This window comes from Lactuca serriola, chromosome 3, assembly GCF_051521515.1.
Source record: "Lactuca serriola cultivar US96UC23 chromosome 3, Lser_US96UC23_V15, whole genome shotgun sequence".
Lineage (NCBI taxonomy): Eukaryota > Viridiplantae > Streptophyta > Magnoliopsida > Asterales > Asteraceae > Lactuca > Lactuca serriola.
In genome coordinates this window covers 234,795,628-234,817,069 of record NC_136410.1, presented here as the reverse complement: position 1 = coordinate 234,817,069, position 21,442 = coordinate 234,795,628, and the positions used below count along the sequence as shown (strand labels likewise).

The window sequence follows — 21,442 nt, the reverse complement described above, 5'->3', positions numbered from 1 at the left end:
TTTTATAACTAGATATTTCATATACAAATAACTTTAAAAAAAAGTTATATAGAAAATATAAGATTTTTATATGAAAATACATTTTTTTGTACAAATATGATTTTATAATGAAAAAACATATTAGAAACAATTTTTTGAGAAAAAAGTTGTAAAAAGAACTAAAGTTAGGATAAATTCATAATAAAATTCTAAAATTTTGGCAAAAAGAGTAAAGTTTGGACCAAATTTCTAACAAAATTTAAAATCTGGGCTAAAAGTGTAAATTTTGGACTAAATTTGTAACAAATTTTGAAATCTGGGCCAAAAATGTAATTTTTGAAAGTTGGCTGACCTGTTGACCGGGTCAAAGGGTTAAATTGAATACGATTACCGGTATTTAGGACTTAATTGAATAAAAAAATCTACAAGGACTAAATCGATTATAAGGTCAATATGTAGGGACTTTATTACAGTTTTCCCTATTTTTTAATTAATTTTCTTATTTATGTATTTATTTTTTACATATTTAAAAAAATTAATAGATCACACATATTTGTATCTCCTTGGATGACCAATACTATTTATTTTTTTAATTAATTTATTTTGTAACTCGGATGGTCTCTACTGTTTAATTTTGTTACGAGCTTGGTCTCCATCTTACCTAAAAAGACTATTTTGCCCTTATTAATTTATTTTTTTAATTAATTTTCTTGTTTATGTACTTATGCTTTATATATTTAAGAAAAATTAGTAGACGTCACATATCTGTATATTCTCACCATCCCATCTCCCATCATTCTCAACTTCTATTTATTTTCCATCTTTAGTGATATCGACATCTTCATCATCACTTTTTTTTTCGGTCCTTCAACTCCATCGAATCAACACCACAACCCACTAAATATGAAGAGACAGTAGGTTATGATGTTGGTTCGCCAGAGTTAAAGTACCAAAAAAAAGGATGGTGAAGACGTCAGTATTACTAAAGATAGAAAAGAAATAGAAGTTTGGGAGGATGAGAGATAAGATGGTGACGACTAAGACCCAAATTAAATTTCTCAAATGTGGTTTTAGGTTTACGGTGAGAAGATATAGACATGTGGGGTATATTAGTTTTTTTAAATATATAAAAAATAAATACATAAATAAGAAAAATTAATTAAAAAAAACTAATAAGGGAAAAATAGTCTTTTTAGGTAAGACAGAGACCAAATGCGTAACAAAAATAAACAGTAGGGACCATCCGAGTTAAAAAAAAATTAATTAAAAATAAACAGTAGGGATCATCCGAAGAGATACAAATATGTGTGGTCTATTAATTTTTTAAATATGTAAAAAATAAATACATAAATAAGAAAATTAATTAAAAAAATAAATTAATAATGACACAATAGTCTTTTTAGGTAAGACATGACCAAACACGCAACAAAAATAAACAGTAGGGACCATCCAAGTTAAAAAAATAAGTTAGCGATCAAAAACACAAATTCCCCCAAACCACAGGGACCATTCGTGTAATTTAATTTTTACTTTTCGTTTTATTCATATTTGCGTAACTATTTTTTTTACACATCTAGGTAACGAACTTGTTAAAGCATTCATATCTAAGATTTAACCTGCTATAGCACATCATAATGGTCATATATGAACACTTCTAACAAGTTTGTTACCTATATATATATATATATATATATATATATATATATATATATATATATATATATATATATATATATATATATATATATAAAAATAAATAAATAAATAAATAAAAATTAAAAAAATAGTTAGGATACCGAAAATTAATTAACTTATGTCAGCCTTTAACCGTGAATCCAAGCAGTTGAACCTCGCAGTTGAAGATGGTTTTGGTGCTTAGAGGGAAACCCAAAAACCTTGCTTCTTTTATCGTCTCAGGTTCCCTCGACAAATTCAAAGGCATCTTAGCTACTCATTCCCCCATCCTTTCATTCAGAAATCCTTCATCATTTTTACAATTAAGCAACGGAATATTTACCCCCAAAACGATTTCAGCTCGTTCTCATTCAACGGCTTCTTCCAACCGGCAAACAATGGTCAAGCATCATCGATCTATGAGTGAGAAGATTACTAACCTCGATGATGCCCTCCAACTGTTTGATGAAATGACACAGAGACAAGCTCTGCCTTCAGTTGTTAAATTCAACCAGTTGTTGCAAGCTGTTGCCAAAATGAAGCATTATTCTTGTTCTATTGAGCTTTTTAAACAAATGAATGTTGTTCGTGTTCCTGTTGATGCATACACTATTAACATTGTGATCAAGTGTTGCTGCCAAATGCACCACACGAGTGAAGGATTTGCAGTCTTAGGCTATGGCTTCAAACGCGATATATCACCTGATGTCTGCACCTTTAGCGCACTCTTAAATGGGCTCATCCTAGAAGATAGTGTCCTAAAGGCAGAAAGATTATTTAAGAAGCTAATCAAAGAGGAACTCTGTGAACCTGATACAATTATGTACACCACTATGATTAAAGGGCTTTGCAAATTTGGCAATAATGATACTGCCATTGCATTGCTTAAACTAATGGATAGGAGTGGTTGTAAACGTAACGTGGTCACATATAACACAATCATTGATAGTCTTTGCAAGGACCAAATGGTAGATGATGCTTTCAACCTTTTCAAAGAGATGGTTTTCCACAAAGGCATCCTACCTGATGTTATCACTTATAACTCATTGATTCATGGCCTTTGTAACTTATGTCGTTGGGATGAGGTCTCTAAATTGCTCAAAGAGATGGAGGATGATAGGATTTCCCCAAGTGTTAACACCTTTAATATATTAGTTGATGCACTTTGCAAGGAAGGGAAGGTGGAGGATGCAAACTGTGTTATCAACATAATGATCCAAAGAGGAAAAGATTCTTGATGTAGTCACATACAACTCACTTATTGATGGTTATTGTTTGCGAGGTGAAGTCACGAAAGCAAGGGAAGCTTTTGATTCGATGGGGTTTCGAGGTCTGGTTCCTAATATTGTGACTTATAATAGTTTGTTGAATGGGTATTGCAAGAAATTGAAGATAGAAGAGGCCATGCATTTGTTTCATGAAATAATTAAAAAAGGTATATGAGACCTAATGTCATCACTTACAGCACCATGCTACAGGGATTGTTTCGAGTTGGACATTGTAAAGATGCAGATGAAGTTTTTAATGAGATGCGAGCAAACAAACTGATTCCGGATGAATGCACTTACAGAATAATTTTGGAGGGTCTATGCAACAACAATCAAGTGGAGAAAGCACTTTCTTTATTCTATTTGATAGGTGACAATATGCTAAATTCAAATGTTATTGTGTACAATATACTTATTGATGGTGCAAGTAAAAGTGGAAAGTTTGGTATTGCAAGGAGCCTTTTCAATGAACTAATTGTTAAAGGTTTACCACCTGATATTTGGACATATAATACGATGATCGGTGGTTTTTGCTGGGAAGGTGTGATGGTGGAAGCAAAAGATTTGTTTATTGAAATGGAAAAGAGAGGCTGCTCGCCAAATGATGTGACTTACCATATTCTTCTCCAAGGATTTCTAAAGAACCAACAACATGATGTAGTAGAGATGCTTTTAAAGGAAATGGAAAGAAAATGTTTCTCACTTGATGCTACAACTGTATCAATGTTACTTGATCATATAAAAGCTAGATCTTTAGATGCTTCTTTGCTTAAGCTGATTGGTAAGCTTGTGCCAAAGGAAGGAGTGGATACTCCTTGTTTTACAGTGTAGATGACATCCTTGGTTTTATAAAAGGTGTGGTATTGGCCATCTTTGGTCTGCAAGTTTGTTATCGTTTAGTTATTTTTGTTAGCCAATATCAAGTTCACCATTATTATGGCTTGTTCTTCATTGTTATCTATTTACTTTTCTCATCTTATGTCACATTAATGTTCAGCTTCACATTAAAATATGCAGACCATTTTTGTAACTTTTTAATATCTACTCGATACTTATTTAGTGTCATCTACCGTTTCTCGAAATGAAAAGTCTACAGTTTTGATTATAATTTGATCCTTAAACTACTAGAACCATAAGGCATAGGGTCAGAACAAAATTGGCATTTGGTGTTCAAGATGATTTTCATATTCGTATTGGGTCATTTACACATACGTTTTAAAATGCATTCAATTCTTTGCATAAAATAAATGCAATATTCCATTGTGAGACGTCAAATTAGTTGCACTTATCATTCTTTTTTATTTGCAAAATTTGAACTAAAACCTTTTCATTTGTATCCAAGAACAGGTTTAAGTACGAAGTTTGCACACAAGATACCCTGTTTTATGTCGTAATTTGATCAAGTGATTTAAGGGAAATGTCATATGTTACGTGTACCCATCATCATTGACTCAAAAAAATGTATTGATAAACAATGTAAGAGAGTTTAGTTTGAACATCATCTCAGCGTTAGGTGATTTTTTAATGAATTCCAAATAAGCATCACTATTATACTTCCCATCAAGAAACTGATCTTTCGATTCTAAGAATATAGTCATTCGGATTACAGGGTTCTAATGAGCAAAAGACTAAAACCACTTTTCGTATAACATAATGAATCCTCTATTTTTGTAACATCTAAATAAACATTTTGCAAGATCAAACGGTTGTTTGTGGGATCATACTAATCAACAGGGAAATAGTTCAACTTACGTGTTGATAGCTTTTGAATGTTAATCTTATGAAAAGAACCGAGCCTTGACAGCTACATGTTGTTACTTAGGTAGGATTTTGAACTACAATACTTATTTTGAGTGGTGACCTTATTGTAACGACCCATCTTATTTAGATATATTTTCCAATTATTTTAGTCGCCTCTAGAATAGGTTTTTTTAGAAAGATTCTAGAAACCCTCTAGAAACATCATAGAAGTCCTATGAAGAGTCATCTTCTAGAAACTTTCTAAAAATGCCCCTTAGTTCCTAGTAATTTCTTGCCTCATGTATATATAGGGCTCTCCCATTTCGTTTCTCTCCACATTGTAATTGAGCTTACGTTTTCTAGAGCAATAAAGAGCTTACGAGTGTTGAGTTACTTTCTTCCTTGATTTTATGTGATGGTTCGAGTTAGGCTGACTTAATTTGAGAACTAAGTGTTATACTGTGAGCTTGAAGAGTCAAGTCTGTGTGACAGGTGGTATCAGAGCACATCAAGTAAAGGAAGGTATGGCGGGTGAGATGGAGAAGAATGTTACTAGTGTTGTGGCGAACGAAGAAAATCGAGGACAAGAGGAGACTCGTCAAGGTGCAAGCAAGGGACAAGGCAAGTCTAAGGATATGTAGGGATCCGTAGACAAGCGACTTGGCGAAGTCGGGACCATTATAGAGACATTGTGCGTTCAGTTGAGGATGCACATCAACAAATGGGCATGATGGCATTAGACAACGAAGAAATGCAAGACAATGTAAATGGAGCGATCAATCAACTTGGTGGAGATTTACGGAAAGAGATGCGTGACTTACAAGAGTTGCTCCTAGGTGAGGTGGCTAAATTACGTGAGTAAGTGCAAGGTAAGCTCTCTATTTTGACTCAACGAGTAGAGGATATGCATCCGGATTGGGCCCTTTGCAAACGTGCAGTAGTTAGCGGAGCAGGTGGCTCCAACATCTATGCTCAAAAAGTTGAAGTTCCAAAACCATCAACATTCATGGGTAAAAGAGAAGCAACGGTGGTCGATGACTTTTTATGGGAAATGAAACAATAATTTGAAGGAGCAAGCATAGTGGATGATGATACGAAGATCAAGGCTGCTAAAAAAGGTACTTGAAGGACACTGCGGCATTATGGCGGCGACGTCGTCACGCTCTATTGAACAAGGTACGTGTGTTATGAACTCCACTTCTATCGATTTTTTTCCTGTAATAATATATTTGATTGTCGTTGCGATTCTTTCAGTATGTCTGCAACTCCCGTTGGTACTGGAACTCCTGCTGTTGGTGCTACCCCTGTTGTGAACCCAAATGCACCGGTTCCAAACATCATGGCTAACCATGCTGAAAGACCTGAAAAATTTTCTGGTCTGAACTTCAAGAGGTGGCAACAAAAGATGCTGTTCTACTTGACCACCTTGAACCTGGCTCGGTTCCTAACAGAAACTGCTCCTGTAATTGCTGAAGGGCAGGCTGATGCTCAATCTGTGACTGCTGTGGATGCATGGAAGCATTCAGAATTTTTGTGCCGCAACTATGTGTTGAATGGGCTAACAGATGCACTTTACAATGTTTATTGTAAAGTTGCAACTGCTAAGGAACTATGGGAGTCGTTGGAAAGGAAGTATAAGACAGAAGATGCTGGAACTAAGAAGCATGTTGTTGCTAAGTTCTTGGAATACAAAATGGTTGACTCAAAATCTGTTATGAGTCAAGTCCAAGACCTTCAGGTCATCATACATGATAACAATGCAGAAGGGATGAATCTTAATGAATCATTCCAAGTTGCATCAATGGTTGAAAAGCTTCCTCCTGGTTGGATAGACTTCAAAAATTACCTTAAGCATAAGCGAAAGGAGATGTCTGTGGAGGAACTGGTGGTGCGTCTTCGCATTGAAGAAGACAATAGAATGGCCTTGAAGAAAGGCAGTGAAGTTGAATCTTCTAAGGTTCATATGGTGGAAGCTGGTCAAACTTCCAAAAGCAAAGGCAAGGGACCTCACAAAGGGAAAGCAAAGGGCAAAAATCTAGGCCCAAAGGCAGGAACTTTCAAGAAGAAGTTCAAGTGCTACAATTGTGGCCAACCGGGTCACAAGGCTTCGGAGTGCCCTCAACCTAAGAGGGAAAACCGTCAAGCAAACATGGTGAATGATAACATGGAGTTGGTGGCCATGATAACTGATCTCACGGCTATGGTTTCTGAAGTGAATCTTATGAACACAAATTCAAAGGAGTGGTGGATTGACACGGGAGCTACTCATCATGTGTGTCATGACAAAAGTGTTTTCAACACTTACAAAGAAGTTGAAGATGGTGAAAAGCTCTACATGGGAAATGCTGCTACCGCGGATATCAAAGGTGTTGGTGATGTCATTCTAAAAATGACTTCGGGGAAAGAAGTGAAGCTTAGGGATGTATTGTATGTTCCTGAACTTCGTAAGAATCTAGTGTCGGGTGGTTTGTTGAACCAATTTGGTTTTAAACTAGTGTTTGAGTCGGACAAGTTTGTTTTGTCCAAAAATGGTATGTTTGTGGGAAAATGATATGCCTTGAATGACATGTTCAAATTGCATGTAATGGTGACAAACAAAATGAATAATGAAAGTTCTAGTTCTGCTTATTTGCTTGAGTGTTCAAATGTTTGGCATGGTCGCTTAGGACATGTAAATTACAACTCAATTAAGCGATTAATTAAACTAGAATACATACCAAAACTTAATATTGACTCAAATCATAAATGCCCCACATGTGTTGAAGCTAAACAAACTAGATTGTCTTTCCAAACAATAAAAAGAAACACCGAACCTCTTGATTTAATTCACACTGATGTGTGTGATCTAAAGTCAATTCCTACTCAAGGTGGGAACAAATACTTCATTACATTCATCGATGATAGCACGAAATATTGCTACATATATTTACTTAAGAGTAAAGATGAAGCAATAGACAAGTTTGTCTTGTACAAAAATGAAGTTGAGAATCAACTCAACAAGAGAATTAAAGTGGTTAGAAGTGATAGGGGTGGGGAATATGTTTCTCCCTATGCTGATTTTTGTGCTAAAAATGGAATTCGTCATGAATTCACATCACCCTATTCACTTCAATCCAATGGAATTGCTGAAAGAAAGAACTGTACTTTGAAAGAAATGGTCAATGCCATGATAATTAGTTCAGGTGTAAACCAGTCAATGTGGGGGGAAGCTATTTTGTCAGCTAACTATCTTTTAAATAAGATACCTCACAAAGAAAAGAATGAAACACCGTATGAACTTTGGATGGGTAGAAAGCCATCGTATAAGTACTTACGAGTATGGGGGTGCCTAGCTAAAGTGGTAGTGCCACCACCTAAGGTACAAAAGTTAGGGCCAAAAACAGTGGATTGTGTATTCATTGGGTATGCACAAAGTAGTAGTGCTTATCGGTTCCTTGTGCATGATTCTAAGAATCCTGAAATACACAAGAATACTATAATGGAATCAAGGAATGCTTCATTCTTTGAAGATGTGTTTCCTTGTTTGAACAAGGAAGTTGAAAGCCCATCTTTACCAAATAACGAAGCTGTTCGAGAGGAAGAACAAGCTCAATCCGAGGAGGAAGAGATAGAACCCAGAAGAAGTAAGAGGGCTAGAGTTGAAAAATCATATGGTGATGATTTTTCACCTATGTGGTGGAAAGTGAACCTAAAACCTACCAAGAAGCGGTAACTTCTTCTGAGGGACTTCAATGGAAAGAAGCCATAAAAAATGAGGTAGAATCTATCTTACAAAATCATACATGGGAACTAGTAGACCTACCTCCAGGTAGCAAGCCACTAGGTTACCGTTGGATCTTTAAGAGAAAGATGAAACCTGATGGCAGTACTGATAAATACAAGGCAAGACTAGTAATCAAAGGTTATAGACAAAAGGAAGGTCTAGACTACTTTGATACCTATTCGCCGGTAACGCGGATAACATCCATTAGATTAGTTCTTGCCATTGCAGCTATCAGGAACTTGCAAGTTCATCAAATGGATGTGAAAACAACTTTCCTAAATGGGGAGTTGGAAGAAGAAATTTATATGGAGCAACCTGAAGGATTCATTGCCTCAGGACAAGAGAACAAGGTTTGTAAACTTGTTAAGTCTCTATATGGATTAAAACAAGCTCCTAAACAATGGCATCAAAAGTTTGATCAAGTCATGATGGAATGTGGCTTTAGAATCAATGAGTGTGATAAGTGTATCTATGTGAAAAACACCACTCATGGATATGTCATATTGTGTTTGTATGTTGATGATATGCTTATCATTGGTAGTGATGACAAGATGATAAGATCCACGAAGGATATGTTGAAATCCAGGTTCGACATGAAAGATATGGGTTTAGCAGACGTGATTCTAGGAGTGAAGATCACAAGAACCCAAAGTGGTTTGGTTTTGAGTCAAACACACCATGTGGATAAAATTCTTGAAAAATTTGCTAAGGAAGATACTAGCATAGCTAGAACTCCAATTGACACTAGTCAACATCTACGTAAAAATAGAGGTGATAGTGTTAATCAAGTGGAATATTCAAGAATTATTGGCAGACTGATGTATCTAATGAGTTGTACCAGACCTGACTTAGCATATGCTGTGAGTAGACTAAGTAGATACACTAGTAAACCCAGTTCTGAACACTGGAAGAGTATTACTAGGTTGCTGAGGTATGTGAGATACACGCGGGAATATGGACTGCATTACGGCAGACATCCAGCAGTTATCGAAGGATACACGGATGCAAATTGGATATCTGACATAAAAGATTCCAGATCTACAAGTGGATATGTGTTTACACTTGGAGGTGCTGTTGTAGCATGGAAATCATCCAAGCAAACAATTATATCTAGATCTACGATGGAATCTGAATTTATCGCCTTAGATATTTGTGCTGAAGAGGCGGAGTGGCTACGTCAATTTGTAGAGGACATTCCCGAATGGCCTAAGCCGGTAACGGCCATAAGTATACATTGTGATAACCAATCAGCAATTGGTAGAGCTCAAAGTACAATGTATAATGGGAAATCAAGGCACATTAGACGTAGACATAAAACGACACGACAACTAATCTCTACGGGAGTTATCACGGTTGACTGGGTGAAGTCAAAGGATAACATTGCGGACCCGCTTACAAAAGGCTTGAGTAGAGATGTAGTTTATAAGTCATCAAGAGGAATGAGACTAAAGCCCATGAATCAATAAATTCATACGAAGGAAACCTTACCCAGAAGACTGGAGATCCCAAGATCTGGGTTCAAAAGGATAACCTAATTGTATGAGTGGGGCAGGTCACTGTGGGGGGAGTTAACATTTCATCCTAGTCCATTCCTTTATGTAGTGACCAAATTAGGCTAAACATATGGTTTTTAATGATTCTTGGAATCGCCTATGTGAGAGAGAAGTGGGGTCGCTTCGAAGGGAATTATAGGGGCAAAAATTCCTAAAGCTCTTGTAGAACCAGGTTAGTGTTCATGACCAAAACGAACACGTCTATGAGGATATGACCTTGTCAGGGAGAGTCCTGTGAGATTTACATTGTCGTCTACATAAATGGCAGCTTAGTTCAAAGACATCGAGATCTACTAACTGCTAGGAGATTAAGTGTAACTTCTTAAGGGAAGGTTCAAAGGGTAATACCTACCTATCCTATGCAGGATTCAACTGTTGAAAATTTCGTTTGGAAATTGGATGTGCAGAGATCGATCTCCATTCATGTGGGGGATTGTTGGAAATTTAGTAAAATTATTTATATTTTTTACTAACTTTGGACATATATAAATATATACATATGTTGTATATATAACAAACTCTAAGTGGGTTTGTGTTCTCCTCCATGAGGGCTTCGAAACGATATATTATATGTCCAAAATAGAGTATAAGTGAATGAGATATCGATACTCAAAGATGGGTATTTGAGAATAAGTTTAGCAAAAGAGAGGAATGTGGGAATGAGTCCCACATTGTTAGAGAGACCAAACTCAACAAGGTTTATAAGCTTCATTGCATGGAAGGCTTACAAGCTTGTGTCTATGGTTATGCTACAATTCCTACCCGCGCGCAGGGGGGTGCAAATCTTGGTTCCATAGACCAAAAACACCGAACTCGTGCATGGGCGCGATCGTTTTTGCTAAACTTGACAGTTTTGGTCCCTATTTTTGAATTTTGTAACGGATGCATTAATTGCGTAATTAATGACATTTATTGCCATTAAACGCTCAATCAATTAGTGATTTCTTTCCGTTTCATAATTCGACTATAAAAGAAGACCATTGCCTTCTCATTCAGACACACGAATGAATTTACTACTCTTCTTCTTCCTTCTCTGCATTTCTGCTTCCGGCGATTCTTTCAGGCAAATGGTTATCTCCGGCAGTACACAATACTGTTTAGGTTGTTGTACCCTGGGAACAGACGGCGAATCTGTTTAAGGGAATCGAGTCCAACTCGAGCCTCAGCCACATCGTTTGCATCTAATCTTTCTTTACAGGAACCTCTCAAGGACGACAATCGAAGACGTTATACTAACAAATTTTCATTGAAACTAAAAATGAAATATTAACTTTATTTTAGAAAAATAAAAACAATTTTCCACAACCTAACGCACCTTAGTTGCGTTTGGTTGTAGAAAATTCTCTAGTTTTCGAAGAAAAGTGAAAATTTTGAAAACGTGTTTGGTTTGATTACTTTTCCAAAATTTTCCTAGAAAACAAAAATTTCCCATTTTCCAAAATTACAAAGAACTTATTGTTTTCCACACTTTTTTCATTTCCAAAACTTTTCTACAATATTTAAACACACACCCCAAACCTCACCAACACCCCCACCCATCGGCTCCCATCCCACCCCTAGCCACACCTCATACCCCACACCCACTCTACCCCTACCCATTGACCACTACTCACCCACCCCACCCTGCCCTTACCTACCTAGCAACACCTACCTACACCCCACCGACCCTTACCCTTACCTACCTCTACCCATCCTCACCCACCATGCTACCCACCCACCCTCACCTCACCCCTACATCCCCACCCCGACTCGCCCACATGCCTTAAATGACCACACATTACACATTTTGTTTGTTTAGTTATTCTTTTAAGTGCCTATCCCCTAAAAACATCATGTGATATATGAATCATGTATATGTTATGTGTTAATAGGCTAGCATGAGGACCGAATGCCTACAATGATTCCAATAAAAAATCACACTATCGAGGTGGAGCCAACTATATTGCCTATAACCCACAATGTTTTACTTTTTAACCAATCACTTGCTAATACTTCATGTCACATGTTACATTAAAATGTTGCATCTTTTAATCATAAAATGAAATATGGCTGCATATTTTGTCCAAAAACCCATTTTATTACAAAAACCAAGAAAAAAAAAGTATAACATTATTCCATAAATACACATTTAACCATTTGTTCATTGAAATATCACTTTCAGCCACATAAGGATGTGTATACTAGTAACAAGTGAGCCAAAAATGTTCTCACATGCATAAAAATGTGTATATCCTCTTACAAGCGAGTCTAAAACACATCAAACCAAATAACATGCTATTGCATATAGGGATAATATAACAAGTTGCAACTTCCATGAAACATCTTAAAAATCATGCTATAAAATTTAAAATGTTCAATACATTCTTTATCATATCAACAAAACAACATGATACAATATTTATGTATGACATGATGACAAAACACTAATAAAAAGTAAAAACTATGGATTGCACATTACCTAATTGGAAAAGTTAAAATGAAGAATACAAAGAAGAAAACATTTTAGCACTTTCAAATCACTAAAATCTATTTTGTAGCTTTAATTATCCCAATTGTAATGTCTCCTTCCAATTCCATAATTACCAGATTCACCAAATCTTGATCTTGAAAAACCATGTTGATACCCATTAGAAGCACTCGAAGCTTCATATGGAAAACTAAAACCATTACTATTTGCATCATGATTTCCATGGAAACTATTGTTAGATTGATAAGTTTGTGGTGTTGAAGGAGATCCCCATTCGTTAACATGGTAATGCCCATCATGATCTTCATTCATCCACCCACCCCTATGCTTTGGTTGATATGAAGTTGAGTGTCCATTTTGTGTTATATTCCTATTTCGCCCTTCGGTTACAGTAGGAGGTGCGGACCTAACCCCTATTTGGTCATGGTTATCTTGTAATTTGTGTGAAAATTTGGCTTTCCTCTTTCGCTTCTAATATGAAAAAGAAAAATTTAGGGTTTAAAATTTGTTTGGATGATATAAAATATCACATGAGGGTGCAAAGGGTATTTACGTCTTTTCCATAATGGAACGAAAGGTTGCGATTTTTGTCCCATTGACAAGGCTTGATGGGACCAGTCAATCTTTCTTCCAATTCTCAATGATTAGGGTAAGAAGGGTATTTACGTCTTTTGCACAAACAAGAGATTATAAACGAGCCTGTCCCAACTTTTTAGGTGGGACAAAGAAAGATGATATTTTAGTCCCATTCACAAAAGTAAACCGACTAGACAAGCTTTCTAGGGCTATTTTCGATGATGAGGGTGAGGAGGGCATTTACTTCTTTTTAAGCATTAATGACTACAAGTTAGTGTTTAAAAAATGAGCGTATTATTATTACCTTAGTTGAAGTTGGACATTTACGTGCCTTATGGCCTTCCACTCCGCATTTGTAACAAGAACTAGGTGACATTGTGTTGCTTGTTTCTGCATGTGCATGAGAATTTACACATTCCTGTAAAAAAAATATATCAGAGGATGAGGAGGGTATTTACGTCTTTTTTTTTTCACAGACTTAATCCAATAAGCTATATATGAGTGTTACTTTTTTAAGTTAAAGCATAAAGAACGACTTAATAGAGAAGGTCAGGTAAATGAGGCTTTCCCATTAAGTCCTAATAGTTTACAAATTTGCCCTCGTTTATATTTTCCTTCCATTTCCCCAAGTGTGTGGTCATTTTTTCAAATATATTTTTAATAAATCATTTATCCAGACAATTGGGAAAAAGGAGAAACTTATTATGGTTTAATCTGCCACTAAAAGGTTAGGATAAAATTTCATCTAAAAACCACTTTATTGCATAAATTGGGAAAATGGTGAAACATTGTTTGTATAAATGTGAATATAACCCTAACTTTTTACAAAATATACAAAATTAATTGAACTAAAATATTTATAAAAGTAGAGGACATAACATACCAAACCTAAATGCCCCAATTGACCACATTTGTAACAAGAAACCTCACTTGCACCTTTTCCATAGTCAACACAACAAAGATGCCCAAAACATTTGCAAATGTAACATCTCACTTCCTGAAAAATACAAACACACATGTCAATATTTCATAATAATGTGAACGGATTTTATTTAAAATAACTAAAAAAATATGAACGGATTTTATTTACAATTCTCTACCCATAATAGCGAAACATACTTCTACCTTTTTTTTTTTACCCACAATAGCAATGTTGTTTTTATGTGTAAAGAAATGTTAGTCTGTTGCTATTATCAGTAAAAAAAAAAAATGTAAGTAAATTGTTTTAGTGCTATTATTGGTAAAAGGAGTAAAGTATGTTTTTATTTCTTGTAAAATGAGATTTTGACCTTGAGGTCATCAGGGGAGTAGAAATTTTTGCATGTGAATATTTCATGTCCAGAATCACCACATTTCAAACATAATTTAGCTTTTTGAAAGCTTTTTGTAGTTTTTTCTGGGCAATTTCTTGCACGATGACCAGATTTTTTGCATATATAACAATCTTTTCCCTGTCAAAAAATAAAATTTTGTTACAATGACATAAAAATTAAATATAAATTTGGTCCAGAACTTCACTATTAATGGATTGAATGGATAATATTTATCTAACATGCTTTGGATAGTTATTGTTGCTAACTGTAATATCAAAAACTTTTTATTTTAATAATTCATGATTGATAACAGCTTTGAGTAAACATTAATGTAACATATATACAAACATGTGAAAGTTTTGCAGTTGCATATTGTAATAAGATTTATTGTTTTGCTTCATTTATTTAAAAAAAAAAAAAAAAAAAACAGACATGATAAGGTTTTTATTTTTTTGTTTAAAGTAGATTAGAGGGTCAAAGGTGTAACTTTTTGTTACTATTATAACACATCCTACTTCCAAATTTTCAAATTACAAAATTGCCCTTTGAAAAATCTACCCGATTATAGCAATGTTAGACAAATACAACACAATTGTCACTCCTATAATTCTCTACATTTATGGAAGTATAACATCCTTATACAATTTTTTTAAGGGCTCAAAGAATCTTAAACATGAAGGGCTGAAAACATAGTGATAAAAAAAAGTTAAAAGACATATTAAAGATTTTTTTATAAAAAATGTTAAAAGAAAAATTAAAGATCCAAACCTGTTTGCATTGTTTTGCATTGTGCTCCAAACTTCCACATACAAAACAAGGCTTCTTGTGTTTAGCTGCTGAACAATTGACAAGTGTATGACCAGTTTCTCCACAATTATAACAATTTCTCAAATTATTATCTGGAGGATCAAAATACCTGGGTCCCCTCTAGACATAATTAATTAACTCATTAATAAAATTCATCATATACAATTACATCAACATTAGGTTTGCAATGAATTCATATTATAAGGGCTAAATGCAAGAAAAGGCAAGATAGTTCCATTAATTTGTGCATTATAGCTTCCTACTTTTATTTCTTTCTAGGGCTAATCTCAAAAAAGACCTTATATTTTGTGTTTTTTCCGGATTAAACCTCAAATTTATTTTTTGTTTGAAAAAGACCTCGTATTTTTTCCGAAAAAGTGCTCAACTTTGTATTTTTTCCAAAAAAACCCCTCAACTTTCTAAATGCTTCCAGTTAAACCCACAACTTTTTTAGTTTTTCTTGAAAAAACCCTCACATTTTACAAAAATTTTTTTGGCAAAAAAATGACTAAATACAACATGTTTTTCAGGCAAAAGATAAATTTGAGGTTTAAGCTGGAAAAAAACACAAAATATAAGGTCTTTTTTGGGATTAACCCTTTTTTCTATTGTATTTGTAATTGTAGTATTTGATAAATCTACCTAATTACGATAGTATAGTTTGAAGTAATTTAGGATATTGTACTTTATAAAATCTGCAGAATTATAGCAGTGAAAATTGCTTTGTATTTGGATGATATTGCTATAAGTGGGTTGATTTTTCAAAGTATAATCTATAATGTTGTAATAGGAGGAAATATAAGTTGGATGTTGTAATAAACAAGTCAATAAAAGTACTTTTCTATTTTCTTGCATTTGACCCTTCATAAAACTGGTAAGATGAGTTGATACTTTAAAGGCTAAATTTCATGAATAGCAATGTACGTTTATTTAATTGTGTATTGTAGTACCCTACTTTTATTTATTTTTATCATAGTATTTTACATATAAGTTTTTTTTTTTCCTTAAAAAAACATTGTACTTTGAAAAATCTACCTAATTTGTTCTTTGTAGGATGCTACACAAAACAAATCAATGGAAGTATGTTGCTATTTATTGCACTTGACCCTTGATAAAACAATCAAACATTTGGATTGCTATGAATTGATATTTTAAGGGCTAAATGCATGAAATATGTTGCTATTCAACTTACAAGAAGCTTCCTTAGTACAACATTATCAGATTTCTCCATGGTATCAATTTCCAATACCCCATTGGTCTCTATTAATTCAACACTCTCCTCTTTCTTCTCTGTGTCTTCAACCTAATGCAATCAAATAATGGTTTCCAGATTAGTCATATCAATATACCTTGTGAATACCCCCAAATGATTATCTGATTTACTTCTTGAAATCAGAATAATCACTTTAGAAAAGCTAACCCAAACACCCCCAAATACTAGCTCCAGAACTTGTAATTACCAAATACTTCTTATGAATCTTTGAACTAGTGTTTGGGATTCGAAGTCATAGAAATCATATTTGAAACACTGAATTAAAAGAGCTTCAGTTTCTATTCAGCATCCCCCACACTACTGGAAAGGAAACAAAATAAAAGCAGATAAGCTCCAACCATCAAATTTGCGCACAATATGAGCGAACTTGTAGACACTTTTTCCAATTACTCGAAGCTATAGACTTCAATAAGTAGTACAGCAACAACAACAAAAAATGAGGAGTTTTCAATTGGATCTAAAGTGCTTACATTGCTTTGTGCTCCCGTCATCTCCTTCGTATTCTTAATTATCTCCCTTACATCTGTGATGATAACTTCGGAATAGGATGAAAATGAAGTATTGTCATTGCTATTAACATTACTGCATTCTCCTACAACTAATTTTTCCACCGGTTTCAGGCTTAGGTCCTCATAAGCATCATTGTCGCTGCTGAGCAAAATCAGGGACGGATTCGGTTTTCGTTCTTCTACCTCTTCAGATTGAATGGTTGTTGAGGTTTTGCAATCCGATTTGCCCATATTTAGAAGGGAATCGACTGAAAGCCTAACCTGTAAGGCTGTAACCCCGATGATACGCAGGTCGGCAGGTACCCACGAAAACCAGGTAGGTAAGTAGTCATGTCAACAATGATGCGGTAGAAGTCAAAGGTAATTCCATTTATTTATTTATTTTATTTTTTTTAAGACTAACACCTTGTTATGAGTTTCCTTTAAAGGAAAGAAAAAGAAAAAGAAAAGCAAAAGGAAAGTAAAATGTATTTTTTTGTTTCTAGTTTAAGAGAAAGAAAAGGAATTTTTTTTTTCTGGAGTTGGAAAGAAAAGAAATGAAAATTAAAAGTGGACAAGTATACCATTGTTACATTTTTTTCCATAATTTCAAATATAGACCACACGATTCTCTTGAAAACAAATTATGCCTAAACTATTATTTTTTTGTCAACTATTGTCTACATCTCGACTTCTTTAATTACTTTTTTCACATGATTATTTATACAAAAATCACTAATGCATAATTCATTATTAATCACAATTCTAGTATGTTCTTTATTTGTATAACTTTTTTCAAACAAAACTAATATAAAGTGAAACAAAAGTCAATAAACCCAAACCAAAAATAAGATAAATGTATGAATAATCAAACAAATTCATAAGAAACAAATTTAAAGTCGATGCAAGAATAATCAAACAAATTCCAATGTATGAACTCAAACCAAAAACAAAAAAATATGAAGTCAAATTGATAAAAAAAAAAAAAAATCAAAAAACTATCATCCTAAGTAAGTCATTTACTTGCCCCTATCATTTTTTTCGGCAAACTTTTTCGTATTTTAAATGGAACTCTAAATAATGTCCCCGCATCAGATTGATATTACGACAAAAACATGAGAGCTTCTGCTAATTCATCGGGTTCTAAATTCATTGGCTCTAACTCTTTATAAATTTCATCACCTGTATAAACCCGATGATGAGAGCTTTCGAAGATTTTGTTACCCTCCCTCATAGCAGAAGCCACATCTTTAACTGTACTCATAATAACCTTTTCAAACGATTCAGGTTCATCTTCATCTTCAATTTCATGTTTCCTTTTTTTTTTTTTTTTTTTTTACTTTGTACTTCTTAGAACTTGAATTTTGCACCGGTGAAAAGCATGTAGGAGATAACACTTGAATATCATCAAGACCATCATCATCATCATTATTATTATTATTTTTGTTATTTCTCAAGTGTAATGTCATTGTTTGCTAGTAACTGATCCACTTCTTTAATTGTTTCTACTTTGATATCTCCAGTCCTGTTCAATCGAGCATTCTTCTCTTTCGGGGTTTCAGCATGCATCCCTGAAGCCCTATCTTTCGCAAACAAAGCTATCATTTCATTGTAGTTTGGTATTTTTTTTTTTTTGGACTTCAATGAAATTGCCCCTGGCTTTGATTGTAACACACAATCCCAAATACAATTATTGTTAAGAAAAATAACATAAATGTATACAAACTAAGTAACATGCAATAAAAGAAACTTACATTAATTAGGTTGGCCCACACTTCCTCGTCCGCTTCAATTAGTTGTGTTTCAGAATTCCAACCGAACCCACTCAATGAAGTTCCACGGAACATGTCATACCATTGCGAGAAACGTGATTTTAAAGTTTTCTTAGGGGCCCGAGCAGAATACTCTTTCAAATGATATCTGACATCGCGATATGGTGCCATTTGTGTAGTTGTATGAGGCAAACCAGCATCTACCAAACAGTATTGGCCTACAAATAAGTTGTAATTTTTTATGTATTAAAAATTAGATTACGCATAAGAGTAATTTTGGTATTAAAAATTTACCCTTTGGAATTACTAGTTTATCTTCTTTATTGAGTGCATTCTTTAGTATCCTTGAGTCTGATGTTGTACCCTCCTAGCCACTTAAAATGTACGTAAACTTTAAATCAAATGTACAAGCAGCTAAAACGTTTATCGTAGGGTATCCCTTGCGACCACAACATCTAGGGGCATCTTTGTTAGGTACTTTGACACGAACATGTGTCCCGTCAATTGCACCTATACAATTCTTGAAGTAAGGATAAAATCGTTTTTTTTTCTTGAATTTTTTTTGTACAACATCACCTATTGGTTGTTGAATATAATGACTTTCCAGTGATATAATTACCCGAAGAACTTTATGGAAGCACCTACTTGTAGTGGATTTAGAGCGACGGTACAACTAAGAGACAAATCGATTTCTAAAATCATGTCCGACAATGTGCAAAAATCTTGCAACATGCTCTTCAATGGACATGCGTTGAGTAGCTAGAAGACCACCAAGTTGTTGTAAGATAGTGCACAATTTCTTAAAAGCATGCTCACTCATACGAATAAGTTCACAACATTGACCACCGTTTGAAAGGTCGTGTAGCAATTGTTTGTGTATATGTTGTCGTTTTAAAATAAGTTTCCTAGAAGGTAATTTGGGATGGTTTGTGTTGGCAAGGGCACGATGTGTCAGAATGGCCATCGACAAGCAAAGCAGATGAACTACTTGCCTTTGCCTGGCTCTCAAAAATTGAGCGGGTGTTTGTAGCTCATTATCCATCGAAAATGTTACCTATTTTATTGAAATTATTAAACTATGATTCTTGTGTTGTATTTGGATGTATAGGGTATATTATGGTTATTAAAATGTGATTCTTGAAAGTTTCGTTCATTTGGTCACTATGGTATATTTGCTTATCAATTTCGGTCAAAGAGAAAAAAATGTTCATAATAAAAGATTAAACTGATAAGCTCAAGAAATTTACGGAACCAAAATTGCTAAAGTGAAGTATAACCAAGGATCAAAAATGTAATTTAACAAACATATTATAAGAACATGTCTAATAGTTTCTAGTCAGGAGGTGATACATCATTTTAATAAAATAGTCATTTCGTTATTTATAAAATAACATGAAAATTGAAAACCATTAATTTTAGTTAGTGATACGAATAAGGAGAAAAATTTATGAACTACTTAAAACACGTAAAAATATAATATTGTTTAGTTCAAGTTTTTGGTAAAGTTTTGCATAAAATTAGTTTAAACACCAATATATCGACATTTAAAAACCAATTTCACTTTTTTATTATAATCAACTTCAGCCCAAATGCATATCTTTGTTTAAAAACCTACAGTAAATGACAATGTACTTTAATTTTTTTCTAAATAAATGAATAGCTAATGCAGGGATAAAATGGTAATTTCATTAAAAATTTTGGATTTTCAAAATTACATGAAAGTACAATGATATAAAATATTTTAAAGGAAAAGTATGATGCTATAAATAGTAACATTGTATTTTCTATTATTTTTCATGGTTTTGAAGTATACGGCAGGGTAAAATAGTCATTGAATTAAAAAAATCAATTTTCAAGTTTGTAGGACAATATGTTATTGATTATATTGCAGGATGATGCTATAAGACCATAATTTAATTAGCCTTAAATCATTTAATAATAACTGAACTTGAGCCATTAGTCAAACTAAAAAATCCAACAATTAAAGTTTACTGTTAAAATTTTCAAAGACGCAAAGAAAACCCAAAACTGTTGGTTGGACCTAGTCAATTTATTATTAAACTGAAAGCTTTATAATGCAAAATAGGAACAGTACGAAGTTAGTTATACACGACCTTTATGTATAAGAATGCAATCAAAATTATTTGAAGTGCCCAACTAGCACCAAATATGATGTGAATATATAAATGCCAATTAAATACAAAACTAACACCAAATTACAAACATATAAGAAATATTAAGAAGAAATCTAAGAAGAGATGAAATGGACGGTCTTGTATTCATTATAGAATGGCATCATGTATAAGAAAGACAAAATAGAAATCAAAGAGGATAAGAAACCTGATAATGGAAGCATGAATAGAGGATGAAGCAGTGAGTTGTGAAAAGAGCATGAAACAAAGGATGAGAAGCAGCGATTTTTTTTTTCTGGGTGTTGTTTTTATACGTGATTATATAGGGTTCATGGGTAGTTTGGTTATCACCAGGATATTCTATTTATCAATGGTTCTCTTCTCTCCAAATCTCTCCAATTTTGGAGGAAGATTAGGAGAGAAAAGATACCTCCAATTTCCTTTCCTTTCTTCCGAAATCACTCCACAAAATAAACTTGGGAACACTATAGACTCCTTCTTTCTCTCCGATTCCTTCCTTTTCTTTCCTTTTCCCTCGTTAATTGTAACTCGGGAACATGGTGTAAGGTTAAATTTAGTATGATATTAGTTATATCTGAAGAAGAATAATTTAGGAAGATAATTATATTTTAAAATC

General features: G+C 34.0%; 1 protein-coding gene and 1 pseudogene across 1 annotated transcript; one reads left to right on the top strand and one right to left on the bottom strand.

The window, feature by feature from the left end:
- Positions 1 to 1,846: 1,846 nt before the first annotated feature.
- LOC145093712 (uncharacterized) lies at positions 1,847 to 3,918 on the top strand (annotated as a pseudogene).
- An 8,368-nt stretch (positions 3,919 to 12,286) lies between these two features.
- On the bottom strand, positions 12,287 to 17,279 carry LOC145093711 (uncharacterized). Its single transcript, XM_079031942.1, has 7 exons — positions 16,884 to 17,279; positions 16,333 to 16,443; positions 15,102 to 15,260; positions 14,310 to 14,471; positions 13,904 to 14,017; positions 13,325 to 13,438; positions 12,287 to 12,915 (listed from the first exon to the last, which is right to left on the bottom strand). The coding sequence occupies exons 1-7, from the start codon at positions 17,151 to 17,153 to the stop codon at positions 12,517 to 12,519; spliced, it is 1,329 nt and encodes a 442-aa protein (XP_078888068.1). The 5' UTR covers positions 17,154 to 17,279; the 3' UTR covers positions 12,287 to 12,516.
- Positions 17,280 to 21,442: the final 4,163 nt, after the last annotated feature.

Bases quoted from the DNA above. Each gene is read 5' to 3' on its own strand.
- LOC145093711 (XM_079031942.1), bottom strand. From the start codon at position 17,153: ATGGGCAAATCGGATTGCAAAACCTCAACAACCATTCAATCTGAAGAG. The intron at 15,261-16,332 runs GTAAGTTGAATA...AATTATGTCTAG, and splicing joins TTGTACTAAGGAAGCTTCTT to AGGGGACCCAGGTATTTTGA. The intron at 13,439-13,903 runs GTATGTTATGTC...TTTTTTTTACAG, and splicing joins AATTGGGGCATTTAGGTTTG to GAATGTGTAAATTCTCATGC.